This window comes from Bos mutus, chromosome 3 (assembly GCF_027580195.1).
Source record: "Bos mutus isolate GX-2022 chromosome 3, NWIPB_WYAK_1.1, whole genome shotgun sequence".
NCBI classification, from domain to species: domain Eukaryota; kingdom Metazoa; phylum Chordata; class Mammalia; order Artiodactyla; family Bovidae; genus Bos; species Bos mutus.
The window spans coordinates 16,038,290-16,061,527 of record NC_091619.1 but is presented as its reverse complement, the minus strand read 5'-3'; the positions used below and the strand labels follow the sequence as shown (position 1 = coordinate 16,061,527).

Sequence of the window (23,238 nt, the reverse complement as noted above, 5' to 3'; positions counted from 1 at the left end):
TTAAGAATAGGGAACTCATTAGAATGGGTTAAAAGGTCTTAAAAGCCATGTTAAAGGAAAAGGCTTTCATACACAGTAACAAACTGTAGCTAAGAATGAGATACCACTCATTTTTCATAGAAGTCCTGTGAACAGTTTATATCAGGAGACCTCTTTTTAGAGTAAAGGCTGATAAACAACAAGGTCCTACTGTATGGCACAGGGAATTATACTCAATATCCTGGGATAAACCATAATGAAAAATAATACAAAAATAAAGTCACTTTGCTGTACTTTGCAGTGTTGATTGTCACAACACTGTAAATCAACTGTACTTTGATTAAATAAAATTAAAAGAAGAGAGTAAAGGCTGAGGAAACTGGGGACTAACTGGCCCCATGATCCTGTCGTAGAGTAGCTCCAATTCCAGGGCCGAGCTGGCTTCAGTGAGCAAGTGCAGCCAAGGTCTGAAATATCAAATCAACAGCATGCTTTCATTGATTCTTGTGGGACTACCCAAGCTACCCAGAGATGCTCCTTCACTGAAGCCTTTCTGCTAATTTCTACCGAGGTTTTTCTAAGACAATCAAATTTGAAAATTGTGTTTCTGGGAAAATATAGTTGCCATGCAGTACATGGGTAGCCTCCATCAATCCCTGGATTAAAAGTCCTGCGTGTCAGAGTCTTATGTGCTAGTTTTAAGTCTTCTACTTTACCTTGCTGATGTTTAAAAAAAAAAGGTTAATTTACCGTTATTCTCCCACCCATTTTCAAGCACCTTCACAGTTCTCACTGGATCCTCACAATACTGTCAGAAATGGAGAGATGCTACGTACGGAAACAGGCTCCAAAGTTCACAGCAAAGATCTATTCCTAGAACCCAGGTTTCTGTAATTCGAATCTACCTCTTTTAGGTGAGGTTTTAGTGAATGATTAATTCTCAAGTCGCTTTAAGGAAAGAATATGATCTGCACATGAGAGGGACAGCTGTTTCATAGGTGGTGTGAGGTGTTAGGCAATCTTACCAGATTTTAGTACAGAAGATACCCATAGGCTTGTTTCCACCTTGTGATTCAACCAGCATTTAGTTTTAGATAACTTTCTTAAGAACTTTATTCAGCAAAGAACACCCCAAATGATCTAAACAGCTCTACAAGTTCTCTATGGCTCTGTGTGTATACATATATTGATATAGATACTATACCAGCAATATAGCAATATTTCCTGAGTTACCTTTCTCCTTGTCTACTTGTATTTTAACCAAAGTTTACAGGGAAATAGCTGGAGCACTGTTACAAAAATCTTGTCTCCAATAACACATTAGCAGTTGAGGCTGGGAGGCAGTATTCTCTTCTCACTTTCTGAGGCTTTTAATATAATTATGCTGATTTTTGCCTTTGCTGCCTGACTTAACTGCAATCTTTGAGTTTACCACTCAAAAGATTTCCCCTTAACCAGAGTCACCTCATGTGGTGAGTCAGTCTGCAGAATTATCACTTCCAATAACCAAACCCTGGCTGTTTCCCAGCCTCAAAGAGGACGCTGCCTAGCAGTACTGTGCATTAGGACTGCCAGAGGGGAACAAGCTGGATACTAAGCAGCCTGAAAGTCATGTGGCAGTACTCACACTGCACAGGGCACAGGGGGTGGAGTTAGGGGCATGTGTCTGTCTCCCTCCACCCCACATGCTCTCTGGTAGTCCGGTGGAAGAAGAAAATGCATTTGGTTCACAGCAAGCCAGGTCATGTATATAACGAAGGAAGAACTGCATAGATCTCTATTACAGGCTCTTCTCTCCAGGCACCGAGCCTAATGCCAAACCTGCCAAAGACACACACAGAGAGACACAAAAAGCTTGAAAGGGCTCAAACTGAAAGTAAAGCTGCAGGAAGGCAGCTGCAGAAAAGTAGTAATAAGATGGGCTACAGGGAAGAGGCAAGGCCCTGTGGTCACCTCATTACTCTCTGGTTGCTACAGAGAGAGGACAGTTCTACTCACAGCAAAGCAGATGGCCGAGGCAACTGAAGGTGACTTCAGAGTAAGTAGTCATCTTCAAGATTATCATCACCAGACATAGAGGCTGCTTCTATTCAGACATGAGGGTAAAGTTAGATACTGCCCTACTGTAGCAGGCACTGCCATTGAGGATCAGAGAAAAAAATAGGCTTTTTGGTGTTCAATGACTACTCTGGTTAGGAGATAAATCTTGACACAACTTCCCTAGTTTGGAGAGGCTGACTAAGAATTGGTAACTTCCAGAGATGCTCGAGGGAGCAAATGCTGTTTGTACCTGATAAACTGAGGCAGGACAGGGTGTTTGCTATCTCTCCAGGGCTCTTCTTGGTCTCAGTGAGCATGCTCAGTGAGACATCTGTTTCTGTGGCCTGAGGGGATAAACAGGAGAAAAAGGAAGAACGTGTTTGGCTGGTGGGAAAAGAGAAGCGACCCCATCATTTTGCTCACAGAGTCTGGTGTGGCTGCTAAGGGACACAGTGCTTCCATTGATCAACTAGTGGAGCAACTCAGAGTCCTTAAGGGTGTTCTACAAATTGCATGCATGACTAGAAGCCCTCCTGTCTTGAGGCACAAGGTTTGTCCCAAAGCAGCACCCCAAATGATGATAATGGCTCACTTACGAGGTCGTCCAACATTACTGGGACAGCTCTGTTTTTTCCATGTCTTCTGCAAGCTCAACTGCGTATCCTTTACGAACTAATTCTAGCCCAATATCAAGATTCTGAGAAAAGAAATGAAAAGGCTTCTTGGTGTTCAAAGAAGGGCAAATCAAAGGAAGGGCAGAAGAGCTGGGATTGATACTTTAAAAAATTCCTTTGGTGGTTCAGTTAAGCAGGAGCTTATGAAGCAGGACTATTATATCAAATAAGGATTTCTGAGAAAGGAAAAGAAGATGAGCCTGTAAAAATACTGAAGAGACAGTGAGCAACAAGTGAACCTCAGTCTTACCTTCCCGTCGCTAGTATCATATAAATAGATCTTGGGCCAAGTTGAGATCCCAGACTGGACATAGCTAGAGATCTTGGCCACCAGGGGCTTCCAGTCAGCACAGTGAGTGAGTCTGTCAAACTCATCCAAAGCTTCCTCTTCCCACTGTTCACCTGGTTAAAAAAAATTGTAGACAGAGCCTAAGAAGGGGTCAGTGCTGACAGGGGTGGGATTATGCCCTGGAGGGAAGCTGGAACTACCTCTGTCTACTTCAGAAGGTACCTATGTCTGACTGCCAGGCAGGTTTCTGGCTGTTGCTGTCTGGCACTGGTGATGAAAAGGCGCCTGAGCCCCTGGAACTCAAAAAGCCTGGGAATGTGAGAATCCCCACCACATGCCCTGTGAAAGTTATTCTGTTTGTACGCACAGTCAATAGGTAATAGGACCAATTTACCTGAGGGGGCAATCCGTGCCAGACTACACTCTATTGCTTGAAATGGAAGGCTTAGGAAGTCACTCCTAAAGTGAAAGAAACTGAAATTAGAATCCTAGTGCTAGGAGGGCCTTCTTATATTCGTTCCTTCTAGACAGCACCAGTTAACCCAGCAGCGGAAGATAATTAACTGATCTCTAAAGAGGCTCTCTTCCAACCCTCCCCCCCACCTCCTCCCCAGTGAGAAGTGCCAACAGCTCACCACCTTATGGCCAGGACTGAGTCAACAGATGAGACTCCAGCCTGATTCCACACTGACCTGAGCACCCTGAGATCCCTCAGTGGGCAATCTCCATTATCTCCAAAGTCAACAAAGTAAAGGTCCAGGTTCCCATTCTCCAAGGTACCAAGGACCCGGGCTCGATACCAGGAACCATTTGTAGGTAAAGGTGCTGCGACAATGTCTCCTACATGTACAGTCAAGTCTTCAGGCTACACAAGGAAATGAGGAGTCAGGAGAGGGCAGAGTTAGGAAGGGATGGGCTAAAAAACTGAATACCAGAAGGAAGAAAGAACAAGCCATTGCTCCACAGGAAAGGGAAGAGAATACATCACAATGAAAAAGGTATGTCCCCCTTTCATCAAACCCCAGCCCTGTCCCTATAGCAACTCACCAGACTATTTTCGTAGTGCTGGGTCATCTCACTGACAAGCTTATCCAGCTGCAGGCTGCGGAGCCAATGATTTGGATCCAGAAGTGGTTAGGATGTTCAGAGGCAGAGACATACACTTCTAGGAACTCATCAGCATGGAAACTGAAGTCCGGACTGGGAACTAACCACAGGCATAAGCAAGTTAAGCTACAGAATCATTATTATCTAATATGATGACCATTATCAGAATCATCTCTGGTTGAAATGGGAAGACTGCATCAGTGGGGTGAGAGGTACAAATAACAAGTGGCTAATACCATTTAAAAATGGCTGGAGGGACAAGTGGATGAATCATACAAAAACATCCTGAAGGAAAGGTACTATAAGCTATGTTCTGTTCTTTATATGTAATTGAGTAATTAGAGTTCTTCACATTCTTTGTCATCTGCCGTGTATTCAAATCAGCACCAATTATAATGAAGGGAAATCCCCATATGCTAGGGAGAAGATATGTGGACAGATGTGGGCCTGCTCCAGATTGTATTCCACCACCGATTCATTACAGACCCTGGACACGTCTATGAACCTCTTAAGGACTCTGGTCTTCCCTGCCCATCCCAGTACCTATGCATAGAAGAAAAAGCCCATAGCCTTTTCATTCTTCTTGAATGGTGAAGATTTTTAAGAACAGTAATGAGACAGGAAAAAATATTGGACTCAAAAGTATTTTACTTATTTGTGTATGTTTGAAGAAAGAATACCATGTAATTCAATTATTTGATGTATTACTTGCAGACCAGTTTCCTGTGAACGAGCACATTTCTATATTGTTCTCTAATTAGCTGGTTTGTATTTAGAAAAAAATTTGTGTTCAGTATTAACCCAAGGAAAATATTACCGGTAAGTCCCATCTGTAATTAAAGAACTGTAAATGTAGTCAAGAAAATAGAAATTATTTTTTTATTGTTTCCTTATTCTGGGTTATCTAAGCCAGTATTTCTGGCTTTCCAGGTAGCAGTAGTAAAGAACCCACCTGCCAATGCAGGATTGGCAGAGGGCTCGATCCCTCGGTTGCGAAGATACCCTGGAGAAGGAAATGGCAACTTGCTAAAGTATTCTTCCTGGGAAATCTCATGAACAGAGGAGACTGGCAGGCCACGATCCATGGGGTTGCAAACAGTCAGACACAACTGAGCATACACACATAGCCAGTATGCCTATCTTCCATATGGCTAAGGGGTCCCCTTTGTTACATACTTTCAAACATGGACATCTCTGGACTGGTCTGGACAGCAGACCTCTGAAAGCTGTCATCATTAGGTTTCTCCCAGGAACCCTCTTCTGGTCCCACAGCAGCCACGTCACCATCTCCTTTGTGGGGAGGAACTGCCAGAGGTGCAGCCTGTTTTAAACTAGTGCCAGTGTTTTTCCATAAAGCTGGCTCTCTGGCTCCACCTGGCTCTGTCACTTCCTCTCTTCTTACGCTGATTGGCTGCTTCCGTGGAACTCTGGTTTCTGCAGAATGAGCAATTCTCTTCCTAAGTTCTTCATCTTCTGAAACTTTCTCCAGTATCAAATGCTGTGGAAAATAAGAGAAGGGATGATATCTACATGGTCAGATACTGACCCAGGATGGAGTAAAGGGTTCTTCTCACTCTCAGATACAATTCAGGTTAGCTACTTGCCTTAGCTGCTGCCACTTCCTTCTGCGTTCCTGAGATTTTTATAAGTCTTGATAGTAGCAATGTTCCTTCTGATTCTTTGTCACAGGTTATTTTGGCTCCTGAGGCCTTACAGATAGAACGAATTGTCTCGCCGCCTCTCCCTGTATTGAATAATACATAAGACCCTGTCCTTTCCTCTACTACTCCTAGTGATGCCACTATCTTGTATACACTATGAGGTGAGAGTCAGGGCTCATTTTCAAACTAAACAGAATGTAGGATAGTGAATGGAAAACAGGAGCTACTGAAATCCTTACTGTAATCAGGGGGATACTAGATTATTTGCTCTACCCATTTTATTTAAATTCTACACACTGGCTAAGTTAATGTGGTCATGTCACTTTCATCTTCTGGCCACTAAGCAGACTTCACATCCTCACTTCATTAGCAGACATCCCACATGAAACCACTGGACCAAGCACAGGACGCTTCTCTGCCTCTCACAGCAGCATGAGGAATGCTCTAGGAGAAGGCATAAAAAGTGCTTTCTATGGCACGGTCTTGAGAGATTTAGGATAAAATGAGCATCCTTAGCTTCCCTTTAAAAGTCTTAATATGAGGTAAGTACATTTACCTGAACCCTTGTGGAACCTATTTGTAAGGTTCAGATCATACTTTAAAAATTTTTTATTATTTATTTTTGGCTGTGTTGGGTCTTAGCTGTAGCATGCAGGCATCTCTCCAGTGTGGCACACAGGCTTAGCTTCCCTGAGGCTTGTGGGATCTTAGCTCCCCGCCTAGGGATCGAACCCATGTTCCCTGCACTGGAAGGCAAATTCTTAACCACTGAACCACCAGGGAAGTTCTCTTACAACTTCTTGAGGTAATGAGTTTTGCTTTACCACTGGCTTTATAAAAAAGTAAAGCTCTGCTCTCAATTTCCCTCAGCAAGATGAAGGGGAAGAAGGCCAGGAAAAGCCCTCTGGAAGGTGTGAAAGAAAGGAAGGCAAAGGGAACAAAAAAGGAAACAGCAGAGAAAGTTGTCCAGTGGTACCTATGATTCTGCCCACGGATCTCTGGGGGACTGAGAGCTGCTCAGACACTGGCGTATTCTCTGTCAGGATCTGATGAATCGCTGCTTTGGCCTTGCACACCTGAACAGGAAACCCACTGATAAGCAGCACCCGCTCATCTCCTATATCCTCCGTGTCCACATCGATCCGAGCACCTGTCTTCTTTCTTAGCTGCAGAGAAAAGGATATGTGGCAGTATGTTCTGGAACAGCTCTCACCTGGGTCAGCTAAGGATACTCTAAACCTAACCCTGGAGGTGGATGGAACTGGACACAGTAATCAGTGAAATCGGGTTTTGTAAGCAGTCCTCAATTACATGTACTTACGGAAGGAGAGACAAAGATAACCCTGAACAGCAGTTAATCCAAAACAGTTTCTCTGTGTTTAGACTGGTATTTCCCCAAATTTGGATTAAACAATCAATTATTTAGTTTTCTTGACATTCCAAATGAATAATGGAAGATGGTAAAAAGAATTAGGGAGCAATTAATTACTGCCAATTAATAAGAGTTCATAATTCCATGGCAGACAGGAATGATTCAAACTATACCAGGATGAGAACCATCCAATTAAAAATCCCCATTTCAAGCTAAGTCACCCATTCTATAAGGAGTAGAAGTACTCATCTCTGGAAGGAAAATAGCAGCCAGAAACTTCCTATTTTTGTTTTGTTTTGTTTAAAATATACATAGTGTAAGTGGGTTTTACAGAATGGGGGCAGAGGATGGACAGCAGAAATCAATCCCAGGAAAGCTGTTGCCTGCTCACACACTTACTTGTTTAATATTGGCTCCTTGCCGACCAATGATGAGCTTTACAGCCTCCTGGGGGACTCGCATCTCTATCTCGATGTCATCTTCCCCAACAAATGTCAGCCGTTCTTCTGCACAGATCATCAGGTCAGATTTAGACAGTACCCAAAGCTATTACTTCCCCTCCCCTGAATCAAAGCTGTCAAAGAGACATTGATGTAAAAGATAAACTGAGGATTTCAATCATAAAGAGAAGGAGAAGCAGCATCTGAGTGGGAACTAAAAGGTCCTGAAAGACCAGAAGATGGGCATTCTTTCTGGGATACCGTTTTCAAATGCTAAAATGGGAAAGCCATTAGATTCTGGGCAAACTACTTCTCCCAAGACATGACTCCTGGAGAAGAATGAAGGCCAGAAGTTGCCTGAGGAGTCCGTTAGGCTCAGAACTTCCCCCGTTTATACACAAATCATTTTCTAAGTCCTCCTCTCTAGGTCCAGGCTGTGGGGAAACTGGACCCAACAGTTAGCAGAATCCCTTACAGTGCTGGTGTTGCTGAAGGGAACAAATCAACAGAATTATAAAATGAACTCTTTATTTCACAGACTAGCTTCACATTAACGTAGAAAAGAAAAACTTTTTTTCAAAGGTCCCTCACAGAGAGCCAATTACATCCCAACAAGTGATAACTTGAAAGAAGTTTCAAGTTAACAATGCCAGAACATAGTCTAACCATTTCGGTATGTACAGCCATGGATTCACGTACCTCTGCTTTCCCTGTATCTGCGGTATAGGATATAGGCCACTGTTGCACTGGCAGGGATCCCAAGGCCCAGTGCTATTTTTTGAATAGTGGACAAACTTGTCCAAGAAGTCCGTTCAGTGGACATTTTCGGCCGCCTCCTGAAATAAGCATATGAAGAGAAAGGAGCTTTCATACAACTTTTACGCCAGAGAGGATGGAACACATTACAATATTACAAAGAACACTACAGCCTAATTTCCCATTTCAAGAGCTGGAGCAGTCTCAAGGTGTGCTTCATGTGAAAGGTCATGAAAGGGGTACTTTTTTCAGAAAGTTAGCTGAGGGACACACACACATATGATTAAACAGAGGAGTACTACTCCCAGCCCAACCCCTGCAAAGAGGACTGTGTATTGATCAGCTTTAAAAGACAAAGGAACAAGGAATTAACTGAATCAAATATTTTAAAAAATTTACATTTCATATCAAACTATTTAAAATTCCTTACGTGTGCACTTCTATGCCTTCTGGCCTTTCTGGATGCTGTTGTCTCTGAAAGGAATGGCACTCCAGGCCCAGGTTTAGGTTTTGCTACTTCTACTTCTCTCTCTTGGAAGTGTGGTCTATTTATTCACTGTACTCCTTATTTCTACTTAATCCTCAACTAACAGTGAAAGGGGATTCTTCCTGCTCCTTCATCAAAACTAAAACTTTCCAGGTAGTTAACCTGCTGCTGCTAAGTCGCTTCAGTCTTGTCTGACTCTATGCGACCCCAGAGACGGCAGCCCACCAGGCTCCACCGTCCCTGGGATTCTCCAGGCAAGAACACTGGAGTGGGTTGCCATTTCCTTCTCCAATGCATGAAAGTGAAAAAATAAAGTGAAGTTGCTCAGTCGTATCCGACTCCTAGTGACCCCATGGACTGCAGCCTTCCAGGCTCCTCCATCCATGGGATTTTCCAGGCAAGAGTACTGGAGTGGGGTGCCATTGCCACCTAGATGGCATATATAAGCCTTATCTAATCTCACCTCTCTTCCCTCTTTCCCATGGTTTCTATTTATCTGGAGGAGTCTTCTGAGTTTTGAGCTGGTCTTCCAGTGGCCTCTATCCATTGCTATTGTCACTCTGCTCTCTTTGGGCAATTTTATCCACACTTGAAGCCTGAACTACTATCTATATGCTAATGACCCCAACACTGTACCTGAACTGATTGCTCATCAAATCTCATTTAGACCACTGTAACGGTCTTGCTATTAGTCTCTCTCTGACACTGTATCTTCATTTTCTTACCCAGCATATCTTAATATGTCCCTCACTCTATTTCTTTATTTCATGTATCAGTACTTGCTCACCCTCCCAATTATTTTATACCATCTCTTCTCAAACCTCTAGTGCTTCCTTCTTCATTCTCCCTCTCAACTGATGTCTGCTTCCTATTTCACTGAGAAAGTAAAGCATTTGGAGAAAATATTAACTAACTTCCAAACTGATCCATCCACCTCCACCTCCTAGCATTTTATCTTCCTTCCTGTGGTCATGGATGAACTATTTTGGCTCTAGCGCTGAGTCTTTCATGTAAGTGTTGCTCTCCTTCTTTATCCTGCATCATTAATGTTTTCCTCTCTGCCTAATCTTTGCACAAGCAGACAAACACGCTATTATTTCTTTCTTAAAGAAAATTCTTTCTCAATTCCATTTATTCCTCCAAATACTACTCTTTTCTTTCCTTCCTTTTGCAAGAAAACTCAGTGTCAATGCTTCTGCGCTAGATTTCTCTTCTTGAATTCACCCTTGCTGCTCTGGTGAAGGTCACCAGTGACTTGGATTTCCTGAATCCAATGGTCAAATCTCAGTCCTCCCTTTACCTCCCCCACCACCAGAGTCTGGCACAGCTGGCGACTCCCTCTCCTCTGACACTTTCTTCACTTGGCTTCACAGTACTGTTTCCTGGTTTTCCTTCTCCCTTTCTGGCGGCTCCATCAGTCTCCTTTGTTAGTTCTTGCTCCATTTTTTAACCTCTAAACACTGGAGTGACCCAGGGCTCTGTCCTTTGCCCTCTTTATTCAAGAATCATTCCGTCTTGGCTTTAAGCCCCATCTATTTGCTGACTGTTTAACTCCCAAATTCATAGATCTAGTGAGGACAGTTCTGAACTCCAGGTTTGTACATCCAACTGCTTATGAAATATCTCCTTTTGATGTTTAACAGGTATCTCAAACTTAGCAAATGCAAGTTCACTAAGCACCCCAGATCTCACTCCTTTCTTCTTTGCCCTATCAGTTAGTGGCAACTCCATTCTTTTCAGTTCCTCAGGCTAAAAATCTTATTCTTCTTTCCCTCAAACAGCACCTCTATCCTGGTCAGATTATCCAGAATCTGACCACTTTTTAACCTCTTTATTGCTATGACCAACATCTGCTCAAAACCACCATTATCTCGTCTAGATTATTAAAAAGCTTAATTACCTCCCTGCTTTTTATCATCGTCCAATTTATTCCCCATATAACAGCTGGAGTAAGTGAAAAGTGTTATTCATCTGCTCAAATCCTTCCACGGTTTTCCATTTCACTGTGTTTAAAAGCCAGTCATTATAATGACCTGCAAGGTGTTCATTTTGATTGTTTCCCCATTGGAAAGTTAACTCCCCAGAGGCAGGAATTTTTTTTTGTTCCTCAGTACTTAGCACATGGTAGCCACTTAATAAGTATTTGGTCAATAATAATCTTTGAATGAACACACTTCCTCTTAATCTTCAGCAACTCTCTTGCCTACATGTAAGCTCAGTGGTTTGAAAGGTTCTTTATAACCTAATCTCTGCCCATCATTTCCACAGCCTTATATTCTAACACTACTTCTACTGGGGAACAGGATGTGCTTTCTTAAGTATCTTTGCTCTGTCACATGTCACTTCTGTCTTCACAGTCTTACTCCTTAGCCCATCAATACACTTACAACCATTCTGCTTTTTACTTTAACAAATTACGTGTGATGAAATAAAAATTCATATTCTAAGGCAAGGATAATTTAAACATTAAAAAAATTTCCTCTGCCCTTTGGCCTTCTCTCTCCTCTCCACTGTGCACTGTGCATCTGCACCATGCGTCGACCAAACCGCCCCACTGGCAGAAGCCTGCCCGAACCATAAAGCGTAACACTCTTGAGGAGCTAGACTCAGAAACGGCCACATTCGATCCACTATACTGCCCTTATAATGTTGCTCAGACTGTATCTCATATCTGAATTAGGCTGCCAAGTTAATAATGGGAAATTGTGCCTTGAAGGCCAAACTCTCGTGTAGACAGACAGCCACCTACGGGAATACCAGCTGGGTTTATGTATGCTCGCAAATACTTAACTAAAAATTAGAGGAAACCCTACCCTGAAATGGCCAAGACTGGCTTCTCTTTCTGGCATTCCAAAACTGATTTTCTGAATGCAGTTAAAAGCTGGCAGTCTCCTGAAACTCTGCCTGCAGGGTCTACTAGAAATAGTGGAAAGAATTTTTCTCTTTTAAAAATTAGGTTAGCAGGGAGAAATATTTGTACAGGGTTAGCTTTTTAAAGCTTTGGATCCTGCTTTAAAAATCCTGATCCTTTAAAAATCCTGATTCTTTAAAAATCCTTTGGATCCTGAATTGAAAAACTTCCAAGTTAAAATTTTAGACAGCTCTCATCTTAAACCACTGTACCTATTTTAACTGATATGCAGAAGCCTCAAAACACTTCAAAATTTCAAAACAGCCTCAGTGAAAGATTTGTTGTAGAAGGCTAATGAAAGTTTAATGATAGGTACCTAAAAACTGCTCCCCTCTATCTTTGAATACTCATTCTAATAATCCTCTCTCTGACTTGCCTTTCCACTCTGGAGACACTATTAAATGGTTACCTTTAGAAATGGGACCACCTGAGGAATGCAAGTTGGTACAGGCACTATGGAAAACAGTATGGAGGTTCCTCAGAAAACCAGAGTTATCATATGATCCAGCAACCCCACTCCTGGGCATACACCCAGACAAAACTATAATCAAAAAGATACACGCACCCTTATGTTCACAGCAGCACTATTCACAGAAGCCAAGACATGGAAACAACCTAGACGTCCACTGACAGACGAATGGACAAAGAAGATGAGACATATATATATATATATATATATATACACACACACACAATGGAATACTACTTAGCCATAAAGAACAACAAAGTAATCTCATTTACAGCAACATGGATGCAACTAGAGATTATCATACCAAGTGAAGTCAGAAAGAGAAAGACAAATCCGTACTTATATGTAGAAACTAAAACACAGCACAAATGAACCAATAACAAACAGAAACAGACTCACAGACACAGAGATCAGACTTGTGGCTGCCAAGGGGGAGGGAGAGGAGGGGCCAGCTGGGAATTTGCTGGTAGATGCAAACATTTAGAATGGATAAACAAGGTCCTACTATATATACATAGCGCAGGAAACCATAATGGAAAAGAATATAAAAAAAAAGAAATATATATGTGTAAAACTGAGTCACTCTGCTGTAAAGCAGAGACTGGCACAGTATTGTAAATCAACTATACTTCAATTAAAAAAAAAAGAAATGGGACACCTGAGGCTGTAGACCATAGCTAAATAATTTCTTAAGCCCAGGAAGAATCCTTAAAAGTGTGTGTAAATGGATTGCCAAGATGGGTGACCACTGGCCTGACTAAAATGATCACAGCTGATATTTAGAACCTGAGAGGAATTTTACTGGGGGGAGGTGGAGTCTCTGTCCCCCAAGCTAAATGAGGGAACATAAAATTCCAGCATTGGTGAATGCATATGTCAGTCCTTGCCCTGAGGTGGCTACTCAGTTTTATGAGGAATTAAAAACCACTGTCCTTGTGTTGCAGGAAGGGGGACTACCTTCCAGGGCCCCAAAATGGGCTCCTCTCTAACACTCAGAAATGAACTGTCCGAGCAGACACATGTGCTAACCAAGCAAGAAATATTACTGGAAAGGGCTCCTGGGCAGAGAGTTGTAGGGTAAGGGAACCCAGGAAAACAGCTCTGACACATGGCTCGCAGTCTCAGGTTTTATGGTAATGGGATTAGTTTCCAGGTTGTCTTTGGCCAATCATCCTGACTCAGAGTCCTTCCTGGTGGCACATGCATTGCTCAGCCAAGATGGATGCCAACGAGAAGGATTATGGAAGGTGACTGGACACATGGTGTCTCCTTTTGTTCTTTCCCGAACTCTTCCGGTTAGTGATGGCTTATGAGTTCCGTGTTCCTTACCAGGACCTCCGGTCATAAAATAACTCATGCAAATAGTTACTATGGTGCCTGGCCAGGGTGGGTGGTTTTCAGTCAGTGTGCTTCCCCTAACACTTGTTTTAAAAATCTAGTCTTTATAGGACCAGAGGTGTGGCCTCCAGAAATAATACAAAACTCACAGGTGGTGCCAGTGGTAAAGAACCTGCCTGCCAATGCCAGAGACTCAAGAGATAAGAGTTCCCTTCCAGGGGTTGGGAAGATCCCCTGGAGAAGGAAATGGCAACCACTCCAGTATTCTTGCCTGGGAAATCCAAGTCCCATGGACAGAGGAGCCTGGCAGGCTACAGTCCACAGGCTCACAAGGAGTTGGACATGACTTAGTGACTAAACAACAACAAAACCTTTCTTATTAAGAGGCTTGCAAGTACTGGAGAACAAAAATCTAGCCCTTAAGGAACAAAGTATCCAAGGAGGAACTTGTGTTTTTCTTCCTATGCCTTTGAGATGCAAATATTCTATTTGGTCTTTTCCAGGAGCTCTTATCTGGACCATCTTTTTTTTTTTTTTTTGCTGCACTGTGTGGCTCGTGGAATCTATGGTCCCCAGGGATTGAACCTTGGCCCCCTGCACAGGGAGTGCAGACCACCAGGAAATTCCCCAGACTTTTTTTTTTAAACACAATTTCATGCAAATCAAAACTACAACGATGTACTACCTCACACTGTGCTAAATGGCCATCATTAAAAAGTCTACTGGATACTGAAGAGATAAGATGGTGGAGTAGAAAGACCTAAGCTTACCTCCTCTCATGAAAACACCAAAATCACAACTGCTGAACAATCATTGACAAAAAAGACTTAAACCAATAAAAAAATATATTCTACATCCAAAGACAAAGAAGAAACCACAACAAGACAGTGGGGCTCTTTCACGATTTAATCAAATCCCATACCCATTGGGTAGGCAACTGACAAACTGGAAAATAATTATATTGCAGGGGTTCTCCCACAGGAGTAAGAGTTCTGAGCCCCAAGTCAGGCTCCTCAACCTGGGGATCTGGCATCAGAAGCAGAAGTTCCCAAAGCATTTGGCTTTGAGGCCAGTGGGGCTTGAGTGCAGGAGCGCCACAGGACTGGGGGAAACAGACTCTACTCTTAGAGAGCACATTCAAGGTTTTACATGTATTGGGACCCAGGGCAGTGACTCCATAGAAGCCTGAGCCAGACCTACTTGGAGGTCTTGAAGGTTCTCCTGGGGAGACAGAGGTTGGCTGTGGCTCACAGTGAGGGCAAGGACAGGTGGCAGGGGACCCAGTGAATATTCAGTGTGAGCTCTCCAGGAGGTCACCATTTTGGCATTGAGACCTGGCCCCACTCAAAAGCTTACAGGTTCCAGTGCTGAGATGCCTCAGGTCAAACAACCCACAGGGACTCCCTGGTGGTACAGTGGATAGGAATCCACCTGCTAATGCAGGGGACGTGGGCAGATCCTTGGTCCGGGATCCACGGATCCCTGGTCCGAGAAGATGCCATATGCCGTGGAGCAACGAAAGCCCATGTGCCACAACTATTGAGCTCACATGCTGCAACTACTGAAGCCTATGCTCTGCAACAAGACAAGCCACTGCAACGAGCAGCTCATGTGCTGCAATGAAGAGTAGCCTGTGTGCAGCAACAAAAGACCCAGCAATGAAGACCCAGTGCAACAACAAAACTAACAAGGTGGGAAAGAGCCCCACCCATCAGTAGACAGGCTGCTTAAAGCTGTCCTGACCCCACAGCCACCTCTAAACACACTCCTGCTTACCAGAGGGACAAGACCCAGCTCTACCCACCAGTGGGCAGGCACCAGCCTCTCCTTCCAGGAGGCCTGCAGAAGCCCCTGGACCAACCTCACCTACAAGGGGACAGAGAACAGAAGCAAGAAGCTACAATCCTGCAGGCCGAGGAACAGAGGCTACAAACATAGAAAGTTAGACAAAAGAGAGTAATGATAGTAAACAAATTATATCAAGCATCTTTTCCAACCACAACAATCCCAAAACTACAAGGTCAGAAGTCAACTACAAGAAAAAAAAAAGGTAAGAAACAAACAACATGGAAGCTAAACAATATGTTACTAAACCAATGGATTACTGAAGAAATCAAAGACGAAATAAAAAAATACCTAGAGACAAATGAAAATGAAAACAGTGATCCAAAACCCATGGGACACAGCAGCAGTTCTGAGAGTTTACAGCAATACAATCTTACTTCAAGAGACAAGAAAAATCTCAAACAACCTAACCTTACAACTAAAGCAACTAGAGAAAAAAAACAAAATCCAAAGTTAGTAGAAGAAATCATAATGGTCAGAGCAGAAATAAATGAAACACAGATGAAGAAAACAAAAAAGATCAATGAAACTAAAAGCTGGTTCTTTTAAAAGATAAAATTGATAAATCTTTAGTCAGACTCATCAAGGAAAAAAGGGCGCAAATCAATAAAATTAGAAATGAAAACTGATACCACAGAAATACAAAGGATCATAAGAGACTACTACAAGCAACTATACACCAATAAAATGGACAACTTAGAAGAAATGGAAAAATTCTTAGAAAGGTATAGTCTCCTTTCTTGGAAGAAAAGAAAGAAAACCAGGAAGAAAATAGAAAATATGAACAGACCAATCACAAGTACTGAAATTGAAACTGTGATTTAAAAACTTTTAACAAACAAAAGTCCAGGACCAGATGGCTTCACAAGTAAATTCTATCAAACATTTAGAGTAAACACCTATCCTTTTGAAACTGTTCCAAAACACTGCAGAGGAAGGAACACTCCAAACTCATTCTATGACACCACCATCATCCTGATGCCAAAGCCAGACAAAGATACCACCAAAAAAGAAAATTACAGGTGAATATCACTAATGAACGTAGATGCAAAAATTCTCAAATACTAACCATGTGAATCCTACAATACATTAAGAAAACATACACCGTGATCAAGTGGGATTTATTTCAGAGATGCAACGATGTTTCAATATCTGCAAATTGATCAGTGTGATATACCACATTAACAAATAGAAGAATAAAAATCATATGATCACCTTAATAGATGCAGAAAAAGCTTTTGATAAAAATTCAATACCAATTTATGATTTAAAAAAACTATCCAGAAACGGGGCATAGAGGGAACCTATGTCAACATAAGAAAGGCTATATATGACAAACTCACAGGTAACATCATACTCAATGGTGAAAAGTTGAAAGCATTTCCTCTGAGATCAGGAACAAGACAAGGGATGTCTGCTCTTGCCATTTTATTCAACATAGTTCTGGAAGTCCTAGCCATGGCAATCAGAGAATAAATAAAAGGAATCCAAATTGGAAAAGAAAAGAACTGTCACTGTTTGCAGATGACATGATATTATACACAGAAAATTCTAAAGATACTACCAGAAAACTACTAGAGCTCAATGAATCTGGTAAAGTTGCAAGATACAAAATTCATACACTCTTGCAATTCTATGGGGCTTCCCAGGTGGCGCTAGTGGTAAAGAACCCTCCTGCCAATGCAGGAGATGTAAGAGATCTTCCCTGGGTCAGTAAGATCCCCCGGAGGAGGGCATGGCAACACACTTGAGTATTCTTGCCTGGAGAATTTCATGGACAGAGAAGACTGGTGGGTTACAGTCCATGGGATCGCAAAGAGTCGGACATGACTGAAGCATGAAAGATTAGAAAGAGAAATTAAAGAGACAATCCCATTTATCATCAAAAAGAATAAAATATCAATACTTAGAAATAAATCTATCCATGGAGGCAAAAGACCTGTAATCTGAAAACTATAAAATGCTGATGAAAGAAATCAAAGATGACAAGCAGATGGAAAGACATACCGTGTTCTTGGATTGGAAAAATCAATATCGTCAAATTGAGTATGCTACCCAAAGAAATCTACAGATTTAATACAATCCCTGTCAAATTACCAACGACATTTTTCACAGAATTAACAGCAAAAATTTTTTAAATTTTTATGGAAACACTAAAGACCCTGAATAGGCAAAGCAATTCTAAGAAAGAAAAGAGCTGGAGGAATCAGGCTCCCTAACTTCAGATTATACCACAAATAGCTCATGCAGCTCAATTAAAGAAACAAAACAACCCTATCAAAAACTGGGCAAAAGATCTAAATAGACATTTCTCCAAAGAAGACAGATGGTCAAAAAATACATGAAAATATGCTCATCATACTGTTAATTATTAGAGAAATGCCAATCAAAACTACTATGAGGTATCATCTCACACTGGTTAGAATGACCATTACCAAAAAGTCTACAAACAATAAATGCTAGACAAGGTGTAGAGAAAACGGAACCTGCCTGCACTGTTGGTGGGAGTGTAAACTGATACAGGCACTATGGAGAACAGAATGGGGGTTCCTTAAAAAACTAAAAGTACAACTACCATATGATTCAGCAATCCCATTCCTGGGCATATATTTGAGAAAACCATATTCAAAAAGATACATGCACCTCTATGTTCATGGCAGCACTACTCACATTAGCCAACTTACATGCCCATTGACAGAGGAGTAGTGAAAGAAGATGTGGTACAAGTATTCCTCTACCACAAATATTACTCAGCCATAAAAAAGAATGTAACTTGCAGGAACACGTATGGATTTAGAGATCATCATACTAAATAAGTCCAAAAGACAAATACTGTATGATATCACTTACATGTAGAATCTAAAATATGACACAAATGAACTTATTTACAAAACAGAAACAGACTCACAGACATGGAAAACAAACCTATGGTTACCTAAGGGGAAAGGGAATGGAGAAGGGATAAATTAGGAGTTTGGGATTAGCAGATACAAACTACTGTATATAAAGTAGATAAACAACATCCTACTGTATAGCACATGTATAGCACATGTATAGCATATTCAATATCCTGTAATAAACCATAATGGAAAATATGAAAAATAATATGTGTATATATGCATAGCAGAATCACTTTGCTGTACACCAGCAACTAACTTAACATTGTAAATCAATTACACTTCAATTTAAAAAATAAAATGCAAATTTCAGGAAGCATGTAGGTCATTTGGAACTTGTCAATGACAAAATCTTGACTATCTTCTCCATTAAATATTAGTAGAAAGGGTTTAGCCATCTAAAAAGGTGACTGATTTGTTCCATCTGCCAGAAACCCAATTTGAATTTGCTTGTAACTGATGGGTTTAATATTACTGTCCCTGATTCATGGCTGAAATTTTGGAATGAAAACTATAGGGTGTCTGTTATGTATCTGTGTTGTAGCTGTGCTGCTGCTGCTAAGTCGCTTCAGTCGTGTCCGACTCTGTGCGACCCCATAGACGGCAGCCTACCAGGCTCCCCAGTCCCTGGGATTTTCCAGGCAAGAGTACTGGACTGGGTTGCCATTGCCTTCTCCAGTAGATGTGCTGTATTGCCAAAATTAATTTGTAAAAGAGCTGTATGTAATTGGCTTAAAGGAAATAAAACATCTATATAAATACTCAGAAATTTCACACGATCTTGTTAGCAGATAGGATAAGAGATCCCTGGACACTGTTTTCTTGACAGTAGAGAAGCCATTTTTAGCCTAAGTCATTTTGTAATCTAAGCCTGGCCACAATGCTTGTCCTTGAACAGGTCTCAGGACAGTAACAAATGATTTTAAGGGAACAAAGAATCCAGAAAACAATGGCTTATCAGGCAAGAGAAGTAACAACAGCAAAGGTATTATTAGTTGTTAACAGAACTCCAGGTTCTATTTCAGTCTTAAAGATTAGCCTGAAGCACTGAACCACCAGATCAACTGACACCTAAGGGATGATGCTGTCTTTTCCTGACTCTCCTGACTTAAATCAACTAAAGAGAGGACTCTCAATCACCCAAGACCCTTCATGAATATGCATGTGCCCTTACACAGACCCACCAGTTTTGCTATTTGAGGAGACATGTTTGGAGACAGATCCTCAGTGTTCTCTTTACTTGCTGCAAGCAATGAATCCTTTTTTCTCCCAGTCTTTGACTTGGTTTTATGGCTTGATACCCACCAAGAGGTGAAGTCAATTTTCTGGTAACATCTGGGAAATACTCAATACTGAATCAATATCTGGTATTAAAGTTAGCTTAAGTTTGCTGAATTAATAATATGTATCTCTTTAGAATCATCAACATAATGGATAATATTTTTATTGTACCTAGATTTACTAGAAATCAAACAAGACCTTAAATCTGTTGCAAAATTTGCCGGCAAGAAAATAACTTGATATGATGAAATGTTTAAGTAAATAGAGGTAAATGAAATAAGAGCCTTTAGGTAAACTCTTTCAGACTAATTATGTTTTGGGAATGTCTATCCAAAATGCTCTCCATATTTTGGTAATTTGAAATTTTAGCATTTTGCTAAATTAAGTTAAATGCTGAAAGTCTACTGAATAGATAATTACCAAATAAAGTGAGATACTATAGCACTAGTGAATATAGGTTTCCTTTTACAAAGAAACTAAAGATATTTGGAACTATTTAATAGGTTTGGTGCCATGCTAACACATTTTCTATTAAAAAGCACATGTTTTCTAGAAACCATAAATAGTATTTATGTACTATTTATAAGCATAAATAGTATATATTTACATACTATATATAAGCTTGCCAATCTACAGAATGCTAATGTAAAACAGTTAATAATTGCTTACTTGTTAGTTTTCATTAGAGTTTTAAGACCTGAGAATTCTAATTAATATACGCAATTTAAGCTACTAGAATAAGGGAAACATTGCAGTATACGAGGAAAGAAATGTTTTCAGAAAAAAGAAGGTATGAGGAACAGAAATACATTTCTATATTTGCCTTTGAGACCTTTTATTGTCACTTTGGTTCGGTGACCAAGAATCATTCCACGTATAATCCTATTTGACCAAGTGTTTTAAAGCTTTTTGATATGTTTAAATTTTTTTTTTTTTTTTTAACTTTTTGGCCACAAGGAGCAGCACGTGGGATCCCTTCCTGGACCAGGGATGGAACTGGCACTCCCTGCGTTGGAAGCTCAGAGTCTTAATCACTGACAGGGAAGTCTCAAAACTTTTTGGTATTTTTGACAAACTTCCCAAAGTTCAAATTCTAAATAAAGTTCATCTTACCTCTAATTAACTTTGAGGTTTTCCAAGGGTCTCTAGAACACCTCAAAATGTTTTTCGCTATCTCAGAGAGGACAGAATGACCCTAGTACGACTCTGTACTAAGCTGGGTTTTATTGCTATGGGTTTCTACAGTACTCCAAACATCCCTTCATAGCATTTGCATTGCTTATAATCATTGATTAATGGCTATGTCTGTAGTGAGAATGAATTGAAGGCAACAACAGGCGGTGTAGGGAGACCAATTCAGAGGCTAGTCCAGGTGTCAATGATGGAGATGGAGAGAAGCAGACAGACGGTTCAGAGGGCTTTCAAAGGAAGAATACACAAGACCCAGCAATTGATTTATGGGAAAGTCAGAGGGTGAGCCAAGGAGCTGGCTATCATGTTTCTCATTTGAGCACCGGGTAGATGGTAGTGTCTGAGATAGAATATTGATGATCTGTTGTGGGGGATGAATGTCTGTGACATGAATGAATTTACTGGGTGACTTCCATTTGAAACAAAACCTAAATTTTACGAACATCTCTTCAAATACTACGAATGAGGTTTGTGCTAAAATATCAGCTGATACCTCAAAGAATATCTACTTGATTAATATTAATCAAGTATAGTTGTTTACAATTTACATATCCTTTCACATTGCTAAGTTTCTCTTAAAAATTAAAAGTGGAAAATATGATGGAAATAAGAATAATTCTACAGTGAAAAAAAGAAAGTGAAAGTGAAGTCGCGTCTGACTCTTTGCGACCCCATGGGCTATAGCCTACCAGGCTCCTCAGTCCATGGGATTTTCCAGGCAAGAATACTGCAGTGGGGTGCCATTTCCTTTGCTAGGGGATCTTTCTGACCCAGGGATCAAACACCGGGTCTCTGGCATTGTAGGCAGACGCTTTACCATCTGAGTTACCAGGGATTGCGCCAATTCTACAGTACTAAATGCTAACTTGTGCTTGACTTTATTACTTCAAGTTGAATGTAAAGAGGAGACTAGAACTTAAGATCATAGAAAGTGAAAGAAAGTGAAGTCGCTCAGTCATGTCCGACTCTGCGACTCCATGGACTGTAGCCTACCAGGCTCCTCAGTCCATGGGATTTTCCAGGCAAGAATACTGGAGTGGGTTGCCATTTCCTTCTCCAGGGGATCTTCCTGACCCAGGGATCGAATACCGGGTCTCCGGCATCGTAGGCAGACGCTTTACCATCTGAGCTACACAGAAGACATGTGGGTCATCTCAGGTTGAGAAAAGTAGGTAGGCAACGCTTTTCAGTAAAAGCTAACGATATTTGTATTAAAACAGTTGCTAACAACTATCTGATATGCATTTCAAAACACAAAGTGAACTTCATGGGAGCGAGGATCTGATATATCACTCCAGGATCTCCTAACAGCCAGAAACCTACAAGGTACCTAAAACATGGTGATCGGTTTGTTGAACTGAAGCAGCTCATTCAATGTTCTCATTCTTGCTACATTTATTTTTAAACCAGTGAGTGAAAAAAGCCTCCACCCATTTCTCTCAGCTGAGGAAAGAGTAGCTGTGACACAGAAGTCTTGAGCCAAAACCCACGATTCTATGCGCGTTAAAAACTAAAGAGGGAAACTGGAAAAACAAATACTGAAGACCATTAAAGAAAAAGCTTTGGGAAATAAGAGGTAAACTGATAATCACTGGCTTGGGGCAAACCCTCTCGCACGGTGCAAGGGTCTGCTGTGACTACCTTGGGACGAGCGCCCTTTCTCTGGAAACAGTTACTAGCCCCGGGGTGGGAGAAAGCCGCCCCCAAAAAGCGCCTCACGACCCCAGGCTCAGAAGCTAGCTCCCGGGCCCCACACCCTCGTCTCGCCCGGGGGCGCCTTTCTTCTCTCAACCCCACATTCCCCGCCTTCTTGTTGCTAGTGGTGTCCCTGGCTCTCGCCTCCCCGACTCCCCAAACCTCCGCTCCTGGTCCCCGCCTTTACCGCTCCTGGAGTTAGCCGTCGCGCGCTTTGCCTCGCACCTCACCCCTGGGGCCGTGGCCGCCTCTCAGCAGCAGCACCACTCCGAGGCCCGCCAGCCTCGCTTCAGCCGCCACTTCCCCCCCTCAGCTAGCCCGCACCAATCAATGCCCGGCTTGCAAGCCCGCCCAATCAACCTCCTCCTCGAAACCAATCCTCGCGGGAGCTGCCCCTGAGCGACGGCGCTGTGCTGCGTGCTGGTACCCAATTACCCGGATGGAAATCTAAGCCCGGCTCACCAGGTTAGCCAATAGACTGCAGGGAAAGCCGACGACGTTGAGATTGCACCTGCTGAGTATTAAACAGCCAATTAGAGGCTCAAGGAGTACTCCCAGCCCATCTCCAGGCCAATTACCTAGGAGGCTTCCACTGAGGTGGGGGTGGGGGTGGGGTTGTAAATCAGCGCTCCAGAGGTGCAAGTGGGTGGAATCACTCAACCGCATCACTGTTCGCACAAAATTAGTGCCTTTGTAGAAAGCCAGTGCCACTCTACAACCCAGTGACCATTGGGGAAGCCGCCTCCTGACGGGCGATTCTTTGCCTCAATCGGTCTGCATACCATGACAGAGACTCAGGAGACATT

General features: G+C 41.9%; 1 protein-coding gene across 1 annotated transcript; it reads right to left on the bottom strand.

Annotated features, from left to right (window-relative positions):
- Nucleotides 1–1,106: 1,106 nt before the first annotated feature.
- On the bottom strand, nucleotides 1,107–22,738 carry TDRKH (tudor and KH domain containing). Its single transcript, XM_005894971.3, is given in 16 exon segments — nucleotides 1,107–1,800; nucleotides 1,978–2,065; nucleotides 2,270–2,363; nucleotides 2,616–2,650; nucleotides 2,653–2,716; nucleotides 2,944–3,095; nucleotides 3,377–3,441; nucleotides 3,675–3,847; nucleotides 4,030–4,091; nucleotides 4,094–4,189; nucleotides 5,266–5,587; nucleotides 5,694–5,833; nucleotides 6,727–6,916; nucleotides 7,522–7,628; nucleotides 8,262–8,398; nucleotides 22,620–22,738. Coding segments are annotated over 14 exon segments (1,677 nt in total). The 5' UTR covers nucleotides 8,386–8,398; nucleotides 22,620–22,738; the 3' UTR covers nucleotides 1,107–1,800; nucleotides 1,978–2,012.
- Between the last annotated feature and the right edge of the window lie 500 nt (nucleotides 22,739–23,238).